Source organism: Diaphorina citri, unplaced genomic scaffold, assembly GCF_000475195.1.
Source record: "Diaphorina citri unplaced genomic scaffold, Diaci psyllid genome assembly version 1.1 scaffold43, whole genome shotgun sequence".
Taxonomy (NCBI): domain Eukaryota; kingdom Metazoa; phylum Arthropoda; class Insecta; order Hemiptera; family Psyllidae; genus Diaphorina; species Diaphorina citri.
The window spans coordinates 111,873-133,521 of NW_007377480.1; the positions used below are offsets into that span (position 1 = coordinate 111,873).

A 21,649-nucleotide genomic window follows, 5' to 3' on the forward strand; every position below is an offset into this window, starting at 1 on the left:
GACTTCTAGATTCCGAGATAAATCGATTAAAAAAATACCGGTAAATTCATGACTCCCGCTTCGTTTGTTTGTGCGCATGCGTTTCTGCGCATTTTGACGTGAAATCTGACGTCACAACTTTTTGAACTTTTCCCGAGATAAATCGATTAAAAAAATACCGGTAAATCGTGAACTTTGACGTCACGACATACGCTCCCGTACGCGATGACGTCATAATTCATGACTCCCGCTTCGTTTGTTTGTGCGCATGCGTTTCTGCGCATTTTGACGTGAAATCTGACGTCACAACTTTTTGAACTTTTTCATTAGAATGGAAATTAAAAATTGACTTTTCGACCTTTTAAAGTTACTTTTTTTGGAGTTTTGACCTCAGATTCGAATTTTTCACAACTTTTTACGTAGGAATCGACCATTTATTTATAATTTTTACCCATTTGCAACTCCTCCATTCACATTGTACAAAGAAAGTAAAAAATCTACTACCATAAAGTACATGAATCAAAAAGTTTTAAAGCTTTTCCTTTAATTATTACATTTATTACCCATTTACATTATCATAACTTTTCCGAAGTGTGAGATGAGTGTGAGCACTGAGCAAAGTGGACGTTTTTTTTACCGAGATTTTTGCTAGATAAGTTTGATTTAAATACGCCTACCTCTGAGCCACAGAGATAAATTCCACACCAGATTACCAAAGCGCGAAATTTTGAAAATTTGTGAACTTGCTAAAAGCTAAAAGGACTCAAAAAGAACTCGGATTATATCAAATAGTCAATCCAGAGTCAAAAAGTGCCACTGTTGAACACATTCAAGGGAAGGATACTGAGTTTGTTCAATCTTATATTGATTTAGACAGCTCCAAAAAAGATATTCTTTCCCAGGCTCTTGAGTCATACTCTGATGTTGCCAGTGTATCTCCAAGTAGTTAATCACTGAGCAAGGGTAGTTTGAAAGACAATTCAATGCCTACACCTATGTAGTGATGTAGGTACGTACATTTAAACTTTCAAGGTGATTTCTACAACAGCATGAACCCAGGTTATTTCCATCTTCAAGTAATTCTTCTTTTTCTTCCTAAAAGGACTCAAAAAGAACTCGGAACTTTAAATTTTACCATTTTCTTTCTACACCATTCACCTACTCACTGTAATTTTAATAACCACAATATGTTTCTAAACAAGCTTTTGCCTCGACATTTAATTCACGCCAAAAGTTTATCCACCAAAACTATAACCAAATCAACATCAGCATTGTTCTTCAAGCCTGAAGTCCAGGAGCTCCTATTAAAGCTAACAAGGATAGATTTGTCAAAGGTTTTCCGTAAACAAAAATATGGACAAGAACTGAAACCACCAGAGTACAAATTTCTCACCACAGAAGAAGTGGAAAAGTTGAAAGAAGAAGCTTACAACCGGGCCATCAAGAAAATGCAAATGCCACCTATTGTACCTGCAAGGGATGACAGCAAACTGGAAGTTCTATCTAATGATAAAGAACTATTAGGACATGACGTTTGCAAATATGTTTTCACTGATATTACTTTTGGCATATCAGATGCTAAAAGAATTATTGTTGTTAGAGAACCTGATGGTCTTTTGCGAGAAGCCAATACTAATGAGAGACATCGCATGAACAATATATACTTTTCCAGACCAGGTAACTTGCTCAAATTAAAATGCCTTCTCTTTAAATCAACATCAGCTTTATTCTATCTAAAATACTTAAGTTTATCAAGGGTCCTTGGTCTAGTGCAGAGATTTCCAACTTCCATGTGTGTACATGGACCACATGCTAAAGTCACTAGAGTGGCATATTTCACAGGCCACATACACAGGGAAGCAGGCCCATATCCAGGATTTTCTTGAAGGGAGAAAGGGGGGGTGGGTTGGATGCTTCACATTTATAGAGTACATCCCATATTGAAAGAGTAAATATAAAGCCTGAGGGGCCCAACCCAAATATGTCACTATTGTGATCATTTGAAGTAGGTAATAATAACTATGTATTGCTTCATTTTCAGGTGCCACTTACAAGCACCCTGATATGTTTGAAGAAGAAAATCTCAAGGCATTGTGTGACAGAAAAGAATATGTTTTCATTTTGGACCGTGCAGCCACTCAGTATGAGCCTGATGATCAACTTTACCACAATATTCTCAACACTACATTTACCCACATTCATGAGAATAATGGATTTGACCATCTACGCAGCACAAGACACTTTGGATGTTTAGTATTTTTCCTAGCCAACAACAATATTATTGATAATCTTCTGCTGCAGAATTTGCATTGTAATATGATAGAGGATGCTGTATGGTTAATCAAAGTATATCAAATAGTCAATCCAGAGTCAAAATGTGCCACTGTTGAACACATTCAAGGGAAGGATACTGAGTTTGTTCAATCTTATATTGATTTAGACAGCTCCAAAAAAGATATTCTTTCTCATTTCTTTCCAAGTCAATTCTTATGTCAATATAATGGAATATTTCTTTCATGTGGATGATAGAAAATAGAGATCGTCTGAAACAGAACAAAGATAGAAATCAACAATAAAACATCAATTTTATCATTACTTTCCTTTAACCAGATATTTTTACATTAAAAAAAAAAGGTAAATCACTTTTCCTTTTCGAATGAAATAAAATTGTAATTATTTGTAATTTCTCCTCTTCCACTTTCTCACAGTTTCTGCTCTTCCACTTACCATCACAGAATATGAGCCCAAATGCTCTTCCTTGATGAGTGAAACATATGTACTAAGAAGATTTACAGCTCATTTATCGGCCTTCAATGTAGGTGGATAGATCAATTTCATCAGGCAGCTCAGAGATGCTCACATCAAATCTGTCTTGTACATTGTTCAGGATTTTGGCATCATTCTCATCACTGGCGAACGTAATAGCCAGACCCTGAAGGGAAAAGAGATGGAGTATATTTATTATTTCAGACTGTTATGTTTTACCTAGGTTCTATTAAAATCAAACTAAGCATTATATTTGGTCCTCATACCAAATGGTGAAATATTTTAGTGTAAACAATATGAATGGCTAAGAGGCAGAGCGGACCAAGTCGAACGGGAAAAGAGATGGAGTATATTTATTATTTCAGAGTGTTATGTTTTACCTAGGTTCTATTCAAAGCAAACAGCATTATATTTGGTCCTCATACCAAATGGTGAAATATTTTAGTGTAAACAATATGAATGGCTAAGAGGCAGAGCGGACCAAGTCGAAAAATCAACATTTTTGAGTATTATATATTGTTGGAAAGAGTGTGAAAAGATCTATTTTATTAAATTGGTTGCTAACTTCACTTTAGTATTGTATTAAAATGAGAGCGAAAACAAAGTGGCTATCTCTAATTTGGAGAATAATTCTAAAAGCAGAATGGACCATCTAATAGGTGTGAACCAACTCATTGGACTATCTTCTATGAGTAGTAATGTTTAATTTTTAGCACTTATCTAAAAGCAGAGTGGACTACATTAGAGGCAGGTCAAAATAAGATAAAATCAAAATTTTAGAGAGTGGACTATCTTTTTTTTTTTTTTTTCCATAAAGAAAGTAGGGACTATCTCTATCTACCTAATGTAATTTTGGGTACTTGTGCAGAAGTCACGTCCGTGGAATACAAGATAAAATCAAAATTTTAGAGAGTGGACTATCTTTTTTTTTTCCATAAAGAAAGTAGGGACTATCTCTATCTACCTAATGTAATTTTGGGTACTTGTGCAGAAGTCACGTCCGTGGAATATTTCTTCACCTTTTCCCGTGTACAGACGGGGTCGGCGTTTTTCGTCAGTCTCTCAATCAGCCCGAACTAGGGTGATTGCTTTGAGTTACTTTTTTTGGAGTTTTGACCTCAGATTCGAATTTTTCACAACTTTTTACGTAGGAATCGACCATTTATTTATAATTTTTAGACCTTTTAATACAGTTATTTTTTCGGAGTTTTGACCTCAGATTTGGATTTTTCACAACTTTTAAATTTTCATAAGAATCGACCATTTATTAATAATTTTTACAAATTTGCAACTCCTCCATTCACATTGTACAAAGAAAGTAAAAAATCTACTACCATAAAGTACATGAATCAAAAAGTTTTAAAGCTTTTCCATTGTACAAAGAAAGTAAAAAATCTACTACCATAAAGTACATGAATCAAAAAGTTTTAAAGCTTTTCCTTTAATTATTACATTTATTACCCATTTACATTATCATAACTTTTCCGAAGTGTGAGATGAGTGTGAGCACTGAGCAAAGTGGACGTTTTTTTTACCGAGATTTTTGCTAGATAAGTTTGATTTAAATACGCCTACCTCTGAGCCACAGAGATAAATTCATTTATTACCCATTTACATTATCATAACTTTTCCGAAGTGTGAGATGAGTGTGAGCAAAGTGGACGTTTTTTTTACCGAGATTTTTGCTAGATAAGTTTGATTTAAATACGCCTACCTCTGAGCCACAGAGATAAATTCCACACCAGATTACCAAAGCGCGAAATTTTGAAAATTTGTGAACTTGCTAAAAGGACTCAAAAACTTTTTCTTCACCTTTTCCCGTGTACAGACGGGGTCAGCGTTTTTCGTCAGTCTCTCAATCAGCCCGAACTAGGGTGATTGCTTTGGGCTGACATTTGGTTTTGGCTACAAATTTTGCGAGTGGATGCCCTTCCCTCTCAACCCTTGCTATTTCTTTAGCAAGGGAAATTCAGGCTGGTATACTCACACTGTAGCAGACCGGACCAACCTATTGTAAGAGTGGACCATTATTCAAAAGTGGACCACCTCGTTTTCTTTAGGAAGAAAACTGGACCAACTTGTGGACTATCTCAAATCATTAAAAAGCAGAGCGATGTCTCAACTTCCACGACTTATACTTTTTATAGTAAGTAATACTTAAATACCAAAGAAGTTTATTAAAAAAAAAAAAAAAAAAAAAATGCCTTTTCTTAAAAAAAAATACGTCCCCCAGCCAGACCATACAGAAATAAAAGTAAAAGCATCTACACGTGACGGTTTTTTCTAATACCTATCATCCCCCAGCCAGACCAACGTCCCCCAGCCAGACCATACAGAAATAAAAGTAAAAGCATCTACACGTGACGGTTTTTTCTAATACCTATAAACCTGACAATCACTATAAAGAAGTGGACCTCCTCTATCTATTTACTGGGCGAACTGAATTAATTGAGAGTAGAGGTAAGAGTAATCATCCTTGTAGGGGATAGCAAGATGAAGAGGGGGAGGAATACCACTCACCTGGTGTGTTTCTTCACCTTACTTTGATGCCGGCGTTGTCCTTTGTTACTGGGCGAACTGAATTAATTGAGAGTAGAGGTAAGAGTAATCATCCTCGTAGGGGATAGCAAGATGAAGAGGGGGAGGAATACCACTCACCTGGTGTGTTTCTTCACCTTACTTTGATGCCGGCGTTGTCCTTTTCTTCCTTTGGGGTGTGGGTCGGAAAAGGTGTGTTCACTGTGTGGACTGTATGGCGTGATATGTATCGTGTGGTGTGGCACTTTAGGAACTGAGGAGCGGAGAGAGAGAGGCCTATGCTTCGATCTAATATTTTAGACAAGTTTAATGCCTCTCTGGACAGAGTTTACCGGGTGGTGTTGACGTACCGACCCGGTATCGCGTAAACAATCCTGGTGAATGTGATTCTTTTCCATCCTACTGAGCCTTGTGTACTTGTAAGTTCGGAAGTATTTTGCTCCATGTTTCTTAGATATTTTTTCAAACGCGTTGTTCAGCGCTCTCACCTCACGCTTGAAACCTAAGAGGTTTGGTATCGCGCAGACGATTATGTCCGTGACCCCATTGTTCTTTAAATAAACAATGAGGTCCTCCATGCCTGACGATGAGGAATAGCTTTTTGTCTTTTTGAGTATATCATTTGTTCCAGACATAACTATGGCCTTTGGGGGAAAATTTTTTTTTCCCCCTGGCTGCTTCCAAAAGCCCCGGGGTGTCAATGCCCCCTATACAGAGGGGCATAGCCGCTCTCGGGACTCTTAACATGTGATTTGCCAGGCGGGGCACCTGGGAATCTCCCATAAGGAGGTGGCCCGTACCTGGCAGGACTGGTTTGGGGTTTGCTCCTAAATCCTCTCGCTCTTTTTTCTGGTTGGTGTTTTTTTTTTCCCCCTGGCTGCTTCCAAAAGCTCCGGGGTGTCAATGCCCCCTATACAGAGGGGCATAGCCGCTCTCGGGACTCTTAACATGTGATTTGCCAGGCGGAATCTCCCATAAGGAGGTGGCCCGTACCTGGCAGGACTGGTTTGGGGTTTGCTCCTAAATCCTCTCGCTCTTTTTTCTGGTTGGTGCCTGCCAGAATATTAGCTAACTCGGCCTCATCTAAAACTTCGACGTCCACATCATATCCCCAAGTGAGATTCTTTTCTTTCTGGAGGACATACAGGGCTACCATCTTTATGGCTTCTCTCTCCGACCATATTGATATTTTTGTCTTAGAAGCTTGTTCAGTCTGGTCATTGCCATCTTTTTTAATCTCGGGTTGTCTCCCTCGTTGAGGAGCATAATGTCCATGGCTTCTGTATAGACTTCCTCCCTATCCCTGTGTTTAATAATACAAAGTAAAAATGAACGATGACTCCTCTGCCTTTTTTATTCTCAGTGTAACAATCTCCATCTTCAAGTAATCCTCAGTAAAAATTTACTTAAAAATAAATGTGAAGTTTGATAAAATTCAATAATCAAGCATTTTCATTTCAATGTAAAAATGTTTTTATTTTATTAGTGACTTATATTCTATCTTACATTACTAACAGTTACTTCCGAATGGAGGAGGGTTAGATTAGCAGGTTTTCATTAAACTTAATGGGCATGGGAAGAAAGAAAAGGTGATGGGGATTCAGGATAAGTTGAGATTGAACAAGAAACTGCACATATACTTGTCATACACTTTGCCTCTCCTATCTGCTTCATCTTGAGAAATAATTTCTCCACAATATTCAGAGATGAACTCATTCTTCTGAGCAGAAACTTTCAGGAAAATTCCCCATCCAGCCACATCAGATGGGGCCATAAGAAGATGTTTTCACAGGCCCCTCTGAACACTGACATTTTTACAAGATATCTTGGACACATCAAATTGGTTTGCCCCACAGGTCTGGCAGAGGTCAGGATCACACTCCCTTCACAGCTAAATAACAGGGACACGGTTTGGTATTACACTGAGCTTTGCAACGGCATCCAGGGAATCTGTTTGGACAAACAAAGCTACATTTACAAAACTTCTCTTCTTACAGAAGTTCTGAGCAGAGACACAGGGAATGACGGCAAGGTGTGAAGTTATGTTATCAAAGTATAACATGAAGTCAGTTTCATATTAAACGGTGTACTTCATTCTTAGGTTCAGAAGCTAATACATGAAATAAATGAGAATAATCATAAACTGACTTCATACATATTTTGTTGGTAGCAGGTCCACATTTTTTTTCCGCCGTGTTTAATGTAAGTACCCCTTGAAACAATTCACTATAGGGGTCTCTCCCTATCTTATTGTAGTTTTATTCCATTATTAAAGACAGGGAAATCAATGCTTATAATCACAGGGCATTATGTACTTCCATCACTAATTATGTACTTCTATCACTAATCAAAGAAGGACATAACAAAAATTCATCAACACTACACTGAAGACCTCACTCGGAAATATTGCTTACCTTGTGGAAATCCTTGAACTCCTGATATTTCTTCAGACGTTCTTCCTGAGTCATACCACGGTGAATGGAAACAGCGGGGAAATTCTGTTCGCTGAGCAGAGTGGAGAGGGCAATACATCTGGTCACCGACTTGACAAAGATCACCACCTGTGAAATGACAACTGGTGTTAATAAAATGCACTATCACAGAATTGGTTGGTTGGTATCAAATGCTGGGAATCGACTATCAGGTAATTTTCATCAATCACAGAATTACAGAGAGGAAAAAAAGCATTTTCTTCTGAATCACAGAAGCAAGAAGGAAAGTTTCTAGTTTCGAATCATAGTATGGTCAATGTTAAATGGTATCTAAGCATTTTCTTCTGAATCACAGAAGCAAGAAGGAAAGTTTCTAGTTTCGAATCATAGTATGGTCAATGTTAAATGGTATCTATCTAGCATTCCTTATAGGACAAAGAAAAAATAATATTATCTAATTATGTATGATGTAACAGTCAGGTTCTGTACATCTTGCTCTCTTCCCTACACTTGGTCTTGTATGGTCGGTGATCAGTTTCACATTAAAAAATCAACTTCATAAGATTTTCAGAAGCTACTACATGAAATAATTTAATATTATCTAATTATGTATGATGTAACAGTCAGGTTCTGTACATCTTGCTCTCTTTCCTACACTTGGTCTTGTATGGTCGGTGATCAGTTTCACATTAAAAAATCAACTTCATAAGATTTTCAGAAGCTACTACATGAAATAATCGTGCAATATTAAACTGTTCAGATAAAGGGACTACATGTCCGAATTCGACAGTCTAAATAAAGCACTAATATCTAATCTAATATTATAATGTAAGGAAGTATTATAATGTAAGTATGTATTACACGTGTGCCTTTAACGTTACTCAAGGGGGGCATTATTCGTAATTGACCTTTGGGGAAAACATCAGTTTGCCCTGAAATTCAACAGGTGAGCCGTTCTTATAATTCATTCAAGACACCTTGAATAAAACAGGTAGGTAGCCACACGCAAATACCTTTCACGAATGGAAGAAAAATAATAGAAAGTTATAATAATCATGCGAAAAATAAGAAAAGGGTTATGCCTATTATGTTTTTGGGTAAACATTTATAACGGAAGGCTCTATAAAATAGAATATACATACGTTCCTTGTATATCCTGCCTGAATGGGACTGAAAAGTCCGTTTAACCAAGCGCGCAGGGGTCTAAACAAGGTCTCCTAGATTTGATGGGAAAGTATGTAATATAAAGTCAAATGCCATTTAAAATATGCGGGAAATCCAAATCTGAATTCAAAATTGTGTATCCCAAGGCCTAAATATTAATATGTGATAAACTGATAAGTAACCTATTGGAACACTCTGGCTGTATGGTCGAGGCTTAGTGCCAAACCAATGCCAAAAAAAAAAAGAAAAAAAAACCTATTGTAAAACTACTGGATATCTAAACTACTTTGGCTCACAGCTTCAAGGCAAATAGTTATTGCATGTTCAAAAGTTCACCGCTTGAGTTACTTGAGTAGATAATTTTAACATGCTGTGTGGGTATAGGTGAGGTAGTACTCGTGTATCGTTCCCTACAACCCCGCAGTTTCCCTTTCCATAAGCTTAACAGTACACACAAAACACACTTTCGAATACCTAAGTAGGTACTGGATAAGTTGATAATTACCTTACCTAGTCTAAAAATAGTTCACTTGATGATGAAGAAGAAAAAAAAAACATCAACAACAAACTTTCAAACCTTTATAAAAGCTAGAAAGAAGAAGGAGGAGGAGGAGGAGAAGAAGAAGCAGGAGGAAGAGGAAAAGAAGAACGAGGAGGAAGAGGAGAAGAAGGTGGAGGAGAAGAAGTAGAAGAAGAAGGAGGAGGAGGAGGAGAGGAAAAGAAGAAGAAGACGACGACGAAGAAGAAGAAACTGGAGTGGATGATTTTGTTAGAAATTAATTGAGAATATTGGGAGTTTTCTTCTTCTTTTTCCCCTTGTCCTTCTGAATACTTGTAGTTTTGTGTTTTACACCTATTTACTAGGTACCTATATGTAGGTATACTCGTATTATTGCGATCTGGTTATCTAAAAATCCAGCACTTCCTGTGTCTCCATGAACCTTTCCATCATAGTTCTTCAGTTTCTTCAATGAATAATGTGTCCTTTTCTAGTATTTCATCTCCCATGTAGGGAATGTTATGGAGAACAGTTTGAGAACAGAAATGGGGTCACTTATACTTTCACTTGTTTAAACCCAATCAAGAACCCTTCAGCATTAAGTACTCAGAAACATGAAAATTTTACAGAAAACAATAAACATGGCTACATATCAATAGGTAGCAGTAAACCCATCAAGGGGGTAATATAATTATCCTGAAGTAAAATTGTGATTTTTTTTCATTTCTTTCTAGCATCTACAAATCAAGGTGTGAAAGGAATGCATGGTTTGTTCTCTGGGGACAGATTCAGCAGTAGGTCCATCAACATTAGGTGTGCATTCAGGAGGAGAGGCATTTGGATCTGTTTGTTCAGGGAGTTCTATGTACTTGTCTCTCAACTCTTCTGCTGAGCCTTTGTCTGGGAATAGAGATGAAATAGCATGGAAGATTATCTGAACTTGGAAGATTTCTCAGATGTGGTCTTACTTGAGTTACTTTCCTCCTCACTGTCTTTGACCTGATACTTGATAAGATCATTCACCAACTCAATAAAGATCTGGTTATCTAAAAATCCAGCACTTCCTGTGTCTCCATGAACCTTTCCATCATAGTTCTTCAGTTTCTTCAATGAATAATGTGTCCTTTTCTAGTATTTCATCTCCCATGTAGGGAATGTTATGGAGAACAGTTTGAGAACAGAAATGGGGTCACTTATACTTTCACTTGTTTAAACCCAATCAAGAACCCTTCAGCATTAAGTACTCAGAAACATGAAAATTTTACAGAAAACAATAAACATGGCTACATATCAATAGGTAGCAGTAAACCCATCAAGGGGGTAATATAATTATCCTGAAGTAAAATTGTGATTTTTTTTCATTTCTTTCCAAGTCAATTCTTATGTCAATATAATGGAATATTTCTTTCATGTGGATGATAGAAAATAGAGATCGTCTGAATGAAATAATGAGATGAGAATAATCATAAACTGACAGTAAAAAAAAAAATAAAAAAATAGAAACTTCGTTTTTAAATACTCAATTCTTCTACTTATAAATCAACTGGACAGCAATATACAACCAGAAGAAATACTTGTAAACCTATATGAAAAATTACCAAACCAGTTTCATATCTTATGATAGCTTCATTAGATGCTCAGAAGCTAATACATGAATAAAGTGAAATTAATCATAAACTGGTTAATTATCCTTACTGTATTTTCTCGGCATTCATCAGTTAAAAAATTAATGTTCTATGCGTTTTCTTCCACCAAAGAAAACCTCTCAATAATGAAAAAGTCTTACCTGATTGAACTCAAGAACATCCAAGAGTTCAAAAAGTTTTTTATTCTTTTCATTTTCCTTCAACTTGACGTAGTGCTGCTGAAGCCCATGCAGTGTCAATTTTGCTTCATCATCAACATACACTTCCATTGGCTGTTGACAGAGGGAAAGGAGGGATGGAAGAGGTCATAACAACCAGCTTGGCCTTGAGATTATGCCAAGTTCTCAAGCATGTAGGCTAAACTTGAAAAACTGTGGATCAATCTGAGATGTGATTAGACAAAAGTTATAAAAGCAAGGCTTAGCAAATACTAAATGGGAATGAGTTTAAATTATTAACCACCAGGGGAGCAGAAAGGAAAGTGCCTAGTACAAAAGAGATGGATGATGGACCCATCAATTAGCCTAAAGTATTAAGAGAATTATGTGACTGCATGACCAGTAACTTATATCAAATTGGTTATTTTCTAACAGAATCATTCCACCCCATTATTTTGATTAGACAAGTAAAAGAGGGAGAAGATCAAAGGGTTTAATTTAAAAAATTTTGCATTTGGTTAAACTGAAAGCAAACCTGATGATGAGACATTAGCTCATCTTTCCAAACCTGAGAGTTGATTGAGCCAAATGCATCTCGAGGACCAGACTGCTCAGCAAAATATTACCATCTCTAGCTCTGAATGGATCTTATGGGTTTGTAGTTGGATTGGGATGTTAACTCATGAACTTCTCAACTGCTGAATCATCTCATCAATTTGGGGGATGTAGTGGTACCATTCCTGGACAAACTTCATTCTGCTTCTCTTCATTCTCATTCCAATTTCTTCAATATAAGCTTTGAATTGATTTCATTACAATTGCTTCTTTATCACTATCTTGATTTAAAAACCACCTTCATTTTCATTTTATTTTTTTAATACAAATAAATCCATGATTTGATTTTAAAATTATTAGTGGCAATTTAAGAAAGACATTATTTAGCACTGATGGGTTATATCAAATTTATAATTATAAGTACTGAATTTGGATTGGAGTTGATGTATTTATTCTAATCTGCTACATGATTGATAAATTTATCACAAAACAAAGTTCAATGAGATTTGTTGTTAATACATAGAATGAAAAATATTACTTCTTGATTTCCTGTTATTTTCAGATGTTATTACTATTTTGTTTTCAAAGTCCATTTTTTATTGAAAATTTGGTGTGATTTTTATGAATAATTAATAAATACAATTAATTTAGAAAGATAACTGGTGACATTGAAACTGGGGAGATATTCCAAAAGAAACACAAAACCATGTCTATTGGGAAAACATGTAAAGGACACTTGATGATCCAAATAAAGTCAATGACAAACAATGCACTCTTTGAAGCTTGACAAAATAAGTTAAAGCAGTGATAAGAAATTGCGATGTCAACATAGAAGATAATGTCACTGAATTTAAAATACAAGATTGAAGCAATCACATCAACTATTTTGATGAATAAAATCAGGAAATTAGATAAAAACAAGCAATAATGATGAATCATTGAAGAGAGTATCTAGAAACCCAGATGTGAATTCTGACAATATAAGTTGTAACAAAGGGTAATTCACAGATGAATCAAGAGTAGTTGACAAATAGAAGAGTTGGTTGCACTAGTGAAGTAGTCTCATGGACCATGATATCATGATGAACAGTAGACATTTCTTCTTTCAAAAATGGCTGGTCTGGTGATTGGAGCATTGGTCTTCTCTTGTTGAACATCAAATTTACAAAGCAGAGAGGTAATATTTCTGAGAGCTGGTTCATCCAAAGGCAGGTGTCACATGGTAGTTGATCTTCATTTTTCAGGAATATGTACACATGAAATGGTTCAAGTTGAACATATCAAACACCATTGAAGCTAAACTGAATCTAGAAGAGGTGGAAAGCAAAGTAGAAAGAAATTTGTAGAACCCACGTACATCATGCATAAACTTCTTGCACACAGGGCGGATTTCTTTGCTGAGTGTGGCTGAGAACATCATCACTTGCTTGGTGTGAGGAGAGGAGCGGAAAATTTCTTGTACATCTCTGCGCATCTCAAGTTGTTCAAGCATCTTGTCACACTCGTCCAAGATGAAATGTTTTAGCAAACTGAGATTTAGTTTCTTGTTGCGGACAAGTGCCAGAATTCTGCCTGGAGTACCAACAACAATCTGAGGATTGTGAGTTTTCAGATATTCTTCATCCTTTTGAATGGGGAGACCACCAAAGAACACACCAACCTAAAACAAAAAGAGACAAAATAATTAATATAAATATCTTGGTAAAAATCAAGTTGTGCAGATAAATTAGATTGGAAAGAACTCCTACCTCTTCAAGATTACAAACAGAAATAGTTATCTGTTGAGTATTACATATTCAAGTAAATTTAAATAATAAATCATGAGGAGATTTTCATTATTAAACTTACTTTAATGTTGGACATGTATTTGCTGAAACGTTCATATTCTTTACTGATTTGGAATGCCAGCTCTCGGGTGTGACACATGACCAACACATACACATTGCTGTCCGTTGTCTCTAATTGTTGAAGTGTAGCCAGAACAAACACAGCTGTCTTTCCCATACCAGACTTGGCTTGACAAAGGATGTCCATGCCAAGAACTGCCTGGGGTATACATTCATGTTGAACTGAAAACAAGATAGAGAGCAATTGATTACTTACAAGAAATTCACATTGCTGGTACATATTTGAAAATGGGGGAGGATATTATAACCGAATTAATGAGAACCAAAGCATATGAAAAGCTGAATGGCTTATTAATTTTCAACTATTCTAGAAATAACAGTACTTGTGCAGAAGTCACGTCCGTGGAATATTGCTACCAAAGGAACTGGCACAAACAAGCAGTGACCAGTGTTATTATAGGGTTAGGTTAAACACAAGAAGGAGTTTTCACAATTAGAGCAGTGATTAGTGTTATTATACTCTCTTCAATTTCGGGAGGATAAGACCATAGCAGTTACAAACCCCACCCCTAGAGTCCACCGTACAAAACATCTAGGGTCCAAGGTACAACATCCTTAGGGTTCAAGGTACAACATCCTTAGGGTTCAAGGTACAACATCCTTAGGGTTCAAGGTACAACATCCTTAGGGTTCAAGGTACAACATCCTTAGGGTTCAAGGTACAACATCCTTAGGGTTCAAGGTACAACATCCTTAGGGTTCAAGGTACAACATCCTTAGGGTTCAAGGTACAACATCCTTAGGGTTCAAGGTACAACATCCTTAGGGTTCAAGGTACAACATCCTTAGGGTTCAAGGTACAACGCCCTGGGGGCCAAGGTACGACGGATAAAAAAGGTGTAAAAAAAAATGTTGGCCAATTTAGTAGAAATTTTGGGAGGTATTAGTTTTCAATGAGTAGATGAAAAAAGCTATAAGGCGTGTAGTCCTATCTCCAACCCTTCAACCCCAAATTTGCCTTCAAAATTTGAAGATTTTTTCCATTTAGAATACATTGCGACCAAGGTACAAAGGGTATGGGTCCAAGGTACATAGGGTAGTTGTACCTTGAACCCCAAAAAGGTGGTGTCGGAAAATTGGGTATATCTCTTAATTAAAAATTAGTAAAACAATCATTGCTAATTGTATAGATAGCCAAGAAAATTTCCTTTCTAAATCAATTAAAATTATGCCAATAACATTAATAGAAAAAATTAAAAAAATCAAAAAGTGATTTTGGGGGCCAAGGTACAACCAGGCACCCTAAGTACCTACTTACTTTAATAGTAAGTACCAAGTTTAATAGAGGGTAATGTAACTCAGTGTAACTGTAAAGGTCTTATCGTCCCGAAATCGAAGAGAGAAGGAAGACAGGATAGGAGAAAGCCAGCCGTTCCGAGAACAAATATTATCCGTTCAGGATAAAATCCGCCCCGGGTGGGAATCAAACCCGAGACCTAACGCTTACAAGGCAGACGCGCTACCCTCCAAGTTATCTCCGCTGGCAAAAGTTTACATTGTTTTGAACTAGGTCACTGTTCCGGATTGAAATTTTCACTAAGTAGGTAGGTATGTACGTATATGTACCTACCTAAGTTACCTACTCAGGTATTTACTCGTAGGTATAAATACCTACATTTCGCACTTTTCAAAAATGCGCGTAGCGCGACCTACTCCCTGTGTATTTCTTATCAGACATTATTTTGGCCTTCAGAAAAGGCCCATATCTCGGGAACGGTTGGGAATTTTAAAGGTCTGATAATTTGTTTGGGTAGATAACTACGACAATTTTACTGGGGGTCTTCGCTGACACTTTTTCGATATCTATCATTGTTTTCTCTTAAACAATTCGGACAGACATACATGACCCGTCCATATTTCCCTTTTATATATAGAATAGATAGATAGATATAGAGAACTGCTAATGATGTCTTTACTAACGTTGGTTTAATCACCATTCGGCCTCACGCACCGCACTAGGTCGCGGGTTCGATTCCCGCTAGCAGTGAAATGTATCCTAAACAGAGGGGTAAGGTTCGTTCTCAGGACGGCTGGCTTTTTTCTGTCCTGTACTTTTATCGTTAATATCGGGTCGATAAGACCTTGGTTGTTAAGTACCTATACAGTTTCCTCTATCAACAACCCCCCCCCCCCCCCCCACCTAGGTCATGAGCATGACCTCCATTGGCCATAAACAAAGCCTTTTGTTTGGCTCTTCAGACTTATGACACAAAACTATCATTAACATTAATCAAGAAGAAATCACGTAGTTCTAAAGCCTTTTGATTGTCCTTTTCTTCTGACTTTGCTTGTAATTTTATTATAAATCCCATCACTTTATGGCCTACCAAAGGAAACTTGCTCATGCGGCGTGATCCGCCGGTTACAACAAAAGGTGCAAGCAAGATAGGAAATGGAGAGCCATTTCTTGGAAAGATCAGAGTTGGTTGACGTTCTACAAGTAAATTTAAAGGTGGACTTACTTTGGAATGCGGAAAAGATGAGGAAAATCTGATGAAAGCTCGTAAAAAGAGGAAAAAGTTACCGCTACCACAAAACTTCTCTTGACTTGAACGGCTTGGTCTTCCTTCCAGCTTCCACAAATGATAAATGAATGAAAACAAAATGGCGCCGTTCGCCGTGTTGTTTTCTTTTACCTCTGTGGCCACAGAGATTTGTGTTTGAGCGTATTTTTTTCAAGGTTGGGGCTTGAAGATCAATCTAAATAAAATACGTTTACGAGTAGGTACATTTTTTTGCTCTCTCAAAAACACTAGGAAATCCAGATGGATTCCATGCCATGTTCGGCATGTTCCATGGGTAGGTAAGTTAGTAGGGTGTCTAGTCGTACCTTGGCCCCCGTTGTACCTTGGTCCCCTGGACTTTTCTGGTAACTGGCGCCACCTATCGGGTCCGACCCTCTGGGGGTTGGTTCCATCCTAAACAGAAAGGTTATTTCTTGGAACATCTGACTTTCTCCATTTCTATCCTCTTTCTTTTTTTTTCAATTTTGGGTTGCTAAGTTCCCTCTATAACACCTACGAAAAGATGCTTACCTTTGTACCAAATCGCCCAGCTCGGGCTACTCTGTGCAGGTAGGTATCAGAATCCTCAGGCATGTCGTAGTTGAACACAATGTTCACACGTTCAATATCCATGCCTCGGCCGAACAAATTAGTGGCCACCAATATTCTCTGAAACACAAAGTATGCAACAAAACAGATTTAAATTAAAAAAGCAACCTTGTGAGTTTGGTAGAGATGAAGGATAGGATAAATGGGCAACGTAATTTGTGGGAACACCAATGTAAGTGTGAATCCTAGAAGCCAAGGTAGATTGAAATTTTATTGTTTTGGGTTCATTACAAATAAAGATGTCGAGGTTTCATCACAAATAAAAGTTATCATTAGCACAAACAATCTTATAGGGACATGATATTGTAAAGCACCACATCAAAAAAAAAAAAAAAAAAAAAAAAAAAATTTTAACCCAACAGTCGACAATGGCTCTTAGGATTTCCGGTTTGAGAAGGAAATCCCTGAACCCAGAACTGTGAATAGACACATAGGCTCCCTTCACCTCTTTCTGCTTGGCCAAAGCATCTCCTGCTCCATCAGCTACAATCTGCTCGGTGTTTTCCTCATCTTCGTAGTCTAAAAGATCATCATTGTCAGCCATCTAAAAGAAATAGGTAATTAAGTTAACAAGTGAAATTAATTGGATTTTGTTTTCCTGAATATCACATCATTTTCTGCAATATTCCATAGAATAGGCTACTGGGATGAGGTACTGGAATAACAAACATGTCCAAAACAAACCTTGGAATAGGAAAGTAGGTTGTGAGATACACACTAGTGAGATATAGGCCATGAGCATGACCTCCATTGGCCATAAACAAAGCCTTTTGTTTGGCTCTTCAGACTTATGATACAAAACTATCATTAACATTAATCAAGAAGAAATCACGTAGTTCTACAGCCTTTTGATTGTCCTTTTCTTCTGACTTTGCTTGTAATTTTATTATAAATCCCATCACTTTATGGCCTACCAAAGGAAACTTGCTCATGCGGCGTGATCCGCCGGTTACAACAAAAGGTGCAAGATAGGAAATCAAGAGCCATTTCTTGGAAAGATCAGAGTTGGTTGACGTTCTACAAGTAAATTTAGAGGTGGACTTACTTTGGAATGCGGAAAAGATGAGGAAAATCTGATGAAAGCTCGGAAAAAGAGGAAAACGTTACCGCTACCACAAGAAAGCTTCTCTTGACTTGAACGGCTTTCTTCCACCTTCCCCACAACCCACAAATGAATGAATGAAAACAAAATGGCGCCGTGTTGTTTTCTTTTACCTCTGTGGCCACAGAGATTTGTGTTTGAGCGTATTTTTTTCAAGGCTGGAGCTTACCACTTTTTATTGAAGATCAATCTAAATAAAATACGTTTACGAGTAGGTACATTTTTTTTGCTCTCTCAAAAACACTAGGAAATCCAGATGGATTCCATGTTCGGCATGTTCCATGGGTAGGTAAGTTAGTAAGTACCTACTTACTTTAATAGTAAGTACCAAGTTTATAGAGGGTAATGTAACTTAGTGTAACTGTAAAGGTCTTATCGTCCCGAAATCGAAGAGAGAAGGAAGACAGGATAGGAGAAAGCCAGCCGTTCCGAGAACAAACATCATGTCCGTGGAAAAGAAAGGCTCCTTTTTGTATTTAACCTAACCGTATAATAACACTAATCACTGCTCTAATTGTGAAAACTCCTTCTTGTGTTTAACATAACCCTTTAATAACACTGGTCACTGCTTGTTTGTGCCAGTTCCTTTGGTAGCAATATTCCACAGATGTGACTTCTGCACAAGTACTGTTATTTCTAGAATAGTTGAAAATTAATAAGCCATTCAGCTTTTCATATGCTTTGGTTCTCATTAATTCGGTTATAATATCCTCCCCCATTTTCAAATATGTACCAGCAATGTGAATTTCTTGTAAGTAATCAATTGCTCTCTATCTTGTTTTCAGTTCAACATGAATGTATACCCCAGGCAGTTCTTGGCATGGACATCCTTTGTCAAGCCAAGTCTGGTATGGGAAAGACAGCTGTGTTTGTTCTGGCTACACTTCAACAATTAGAGACAACGGACAGCAATGTGTATGTGTTGGTCATGTGTCACACCCGAGAGCTGGCATTCCAAATCAGTAAAGAATATGAACGTTTCAGCAAATACATGTCCAACATTAAAGTAAGTTTAATAATGAAAAGAGAAAATTTTAAAAATACAGCTTTTAAAATAGATACAGGAAAAATATTGCAAAAAAACCTAGCTAGGTATAAAAAGATTCTTGTGGGTGAATGGGATTCTGAGAATTATCTGAGTAGGTATTATTAGATAGGTACCTACCCAAAAGTAAACAAACAGCATTGTTGATTTTATTCATAAAGAAAGGTATTTATCTATTTTTTTTTTTTCTTTTTTTTTCTCTCTTGGGAATATTAAATTTCTTTGTCGAGTTCCCAGAAAATTCAATAATGGTGGGTACCTACCGAGCGAGTAATAGGTAAATACCTACCTACATAAATATTACATTTAGGTAGGTACCTACTTATTGTCGTATGTATCTCATATTACGTCTCCCATTTTCCTCTATTGATCGAACAAAGTGAGTTTTACGTTTCATCTCGACGATTTTGCATTTGGCATTCTCCGTCTGAGTACCTACCTAGAAGTTCTTTGGAAAAAAAGAGCATTTTTGCACATTGCATATACACCTGTATATGTCAGGCGTTCATACAATTTCGACTTGAGCGTTTCATCTCGACGATTTTGCATTTGGCATTCTCCGTCTGAGTACCTAGAAGTTCTTTGGAAAAAAAGAGCATTTTTGCACATTGCATATACACCTGTATATGTCAGGCGTTCATACAATTTCGACTTGAATAATGAAAATCTCCTCATGATTTATTATTTAAATTTACTTGAATATGTAATACTCAACAGATAACTATTTCTGTTTGTAATCTTGAAGAGGTAGGAGTTCTTTCCAATCTAATTTATCTGCACAACTTGATTTTTACCTTAATGAAAATCTCCTCATGATTTATTATTTAAATTTACTTGAATATGTAATACTCAGCAGATAACTATTTCTGTTTGTAATCTTGAAGAGGTAGGAGTTCTTTCCAATCTAATTTATCTGCACAACTTAATTTTTACCAAGATATTTATGTTAATTATTTTGTCTTTTTTGTTTTAGGTTGGTGTGTTCTTTGGTGGTCTCCCCATTCAAAAGGATGAAGAATATCTGAAAACTCACAATCCTCAGATTGTTGGGTACTGAAATTTCAGCAAAATCTGATAAACCGTTTCAGAACTTTCAGGTCGCGGTGTGTTAACAAGTTAGTCCATTTTGTCTACAACACTGAAATTTCAGCAAAATCTGATAAACCGTTTCAGAACTTTCAGGTCGCGGTGTGTTAACAAGTTAGTCCATTTTGTCTACAACAGATGTTTACATAACCTTTTGTCAACAGACGTGAAATAGGTGTATTTGCCTTTCGGTAAACTGTGACCTCTAAACACTGGCAAATGGACCACTGCTCCAATAGAAGCTGAATGGAGAAGTGGTCAAATTTCCAATGGTCAAGTTTCACGAAAGAAAAATTTACCTTTTGTGTACCTAAAAGTACCCACCAACCCACCGAATTGTAACTATGTACTACCTACCTACCTACCTACCTGAATACTTGTAGTTTTGTGTTTTACACCTATTTACTAGGTACCTATATGTAGGTATACTCGTATTATTGCATTGTATAGCTATACAGGTAACTTTCTATTCGAAGTTTGGAAACTTCTATGTACATAATTATTTGAATACGGCACAGTTTGGTCAATTATGAGACCAACCTCAGTGGTGTAGTGGTTAATGTAATGGACGTCAGATCTGGAGGTTGGTGGCTCGATCTTGAGGCCTTAATTTTATCAAAGTGTGCCTAATAGAAGTGGGGAACGACAATTGTGATAAGCATTTCAGCACTGCTTACACAAGTGAAAATTCTCTTTTTTTCTGTTCTTACGTTTAAGTGAATTTATTGATGAGTTTTTGAAGTCAATTATGAATTTTATTATGATGAACTTATCTTTTTATCCATCTAATCAGAAAACTATATATTGTATATAGGACAACATTACTGTAGGATCAACCTTGGGAAAAAATATCCACGTACCTACCTAATTAAATTAGTTAAAAAGAAGATAATTGCTGACCTACATACATTCTACATAGCAAAGATACATACATGATTTCAACGTAATGGACGTCAGATCTGGAGGTTGGTGGTTCGATCTTGAGGCCTTAATTTTATCAAAGTGTGCCTAATAAAAGTGGGGAACGACAATTGTGATAAGCATTTCAGCACTGCTTACACAAGTGAAAATTCTCTTTTTTTTCTGTTCTTACGTTTAAGTGAATTTATTGATGAGTTTTTGAAGTCAATTATGAATTTTATTATGATGAACTTATCTTTTTATCCATCTAATCAGAAAACTATATATTGTATATAGGACAACATTACTGTAGGATCAACCTTGGGAAAAAATATCCACGTACCTACCTAATTAAATTAGTTAAAAAGAAGATAATTGCTGACCTACATACATTCTACATAGCAAAGATACATACATGATTTCAATAAATTGACACAACATTTAGAATACAAATGATTTGCATAAATTTGCCTCAAAGCAAATAATAGTAAAAGGAGGTAAAAGAGGACGAAATTGAAAACAAAGTTCGCTAACATATGGCAGGTAAACTTGTTGATTTCGAAAGCAACAATGTAGAAAGGAATTCCGAAGGCATTTCATCCTCCCACCTCATTTCTCCAGATGTGAAATATTTTTCGTGACAAATTCTTCACAAATTGTTGCATAAAACAAAGAAAAAAAGGGTACTTACATTTTTATGTCCTCCGGATCTGTAGGAATTTTTTACAACTATTCAGACAAAGAGAATCATGGGGCCAA

General features: G+C 36.6%; 4 protein-coding genes across 4 annotated transcripts; 2 read left to right on the forward strand and 2 right to left on the reverse strand.

Annotated features, from left to right (window-relative positions):
- Positions 1-1,075: 1,075 nt before the first annotated feature.
- On the forward strand, positions 1,076-2,505 carry LOC103514347 (28S ribosomal protein S22, mitochondrial). The gene is made up of 2 exons (XM_008479221.3): positions 1,076-1,656; positions 2,021-2,505. Exons 1-2 carry the CDS (start codon positions 1,167-1,169, stop codon positions 2,503-2,505), a joined length of 975 nt encoding a protein of 324 aa, XP_008477443.1. The 5' UTR covers positions 1,076-1,166.
- Positions 2,445-17,941, reverse strand: LOC103514355 (ATP-dependent RNA helicase WM6). The gene is made up of 11 exons (XM_026827039.1): positions 17,803-17,941; positions 17,113-17,301; positions 16,680-16,817; positions 13,586-13,855; positions 13,095-13,397; positions 11,165-11,296; positions 7,681-7,844; positions 6,277-6,530; positions 5,634-5,863; positions 2,707-2,911; positions 2,445-2,522 (listed from the first exon to the last, which is right to left on the reverse strand). The coding sequence occupies exons 2-10, from the start codon at positions 17,299-17,301 to the stop codon at positions 2,780-2,782; spliced, it is 1,812 nt and encodes a 603-aa protein (XP_026682840.1). The 5' UTR covers positions 17,803-17,941; the 3' UTR covers positions 2,445-2,522; positions 2,707-2,779.
- LOC108253044 lies at positions 5,510-7,327 on the reverse strand. The gene is made up of 2 exons (XM_026827161.1): positions 6,253-7,327; positions 5,510-6,059 (listed from the first exon to the last, which is right to left on the reverse strand). Exons 1-2 carry the CDS (start codon positions 6,437-6,439, stop codon positions 5,902-5,904), a joined length of 345 nt encoding a protein of 114 aa, XP_026682962.1. The 5' UTR covers positions 6,440-7,327; the 3' UTR covers positions 5,510-5,901.
- Positions 17,942-18,586: 645 nt separating the features above from the next.
- Positions 18,587-19,961, forward strand: LOC113469384 (ATP-dependent RNA helicase WM6-like). Its single transcript, XM_026827043.1, has 2 exons — positions 18,587-18,865; positions 19,878-19,961. Exons 1-2 carry the CDS (start codon positions 18,587-18,589, stop codon positions 19,959-19,961), a joined length of 363 nt encoding a protein of 120 aa, XP_026682844.1.
- Positions 19,962-21,649: the final 1,688 nt, after the last annotated feature.

Excerpts from the sequence above, each read along its gene's own strand:
- LOC103514347 (XM_008479221.3), top strand. The coding sequence starts at position 1,167 with ATGTTTCTAAACAAGCTTTTGCCTCGACATTTAATTCACGCCAAAAGT. Across the intron at positions 1,657-2,020 it reads TATATACTTTTCCAGACCAG|GTGCCACTTACAAGCACCCT; the intron begins GTAACTTGCTCA and ends CTTCATTTTCAG.
- LOC108253044 (XM_026827161.1), bottom strand. The coding sequence starts at position 6,439 with ATGGTAGCCCTGTATGTCCTCCAGAAAGAAAAGAATCTCACTTGGGGA. Across the intron at positions 6,060-6,252 it reads GGGCCACCTCCTTATGGGAG|ATTCCCAGGTGCCCCGCCTG; the intron begins ATTCCGCCTGGC and ends TCCTTATGGGAG.
- LOC103514355 (XM_026827039.1), bottom strand. The coding sequence starts at position 17,301 with ATGGCTGACAATGATGATCTTTTAGACTACGAAGATGAGGAAAACACC. Across the intron at positions 7,845-11,164 it reads ATGTTCTTGAGTTCAATCAG|GTGGTGATCTTTGTCAAGTC; the intron begins GTAAGACTTTTT and ends GTCATTTCACAG. Across the intron at positions 5,864-6,276 it reads CCCCAAACCAGTCCTGCCAG|GCATGGAGGACCTCATTGTT; the intron begins GTACGGGCCACC and ends CCTCATCGTCAG.
- LOC113469384 (XM_026827043.1), top strand. The coding sequence starts at position 18,587 with ATGTACCAGCAATGTGAATTTCTTGTAAGTAATCAATTGCTCTCTATC. Across the intron at positions 18,866-19,877 it reads AATACATGTCCAACATTAAA|GTTGGTGTGTTCTTTGGTGG; the intron begins GTAAGTTTAATA and ends TTTTTGTTTTAG.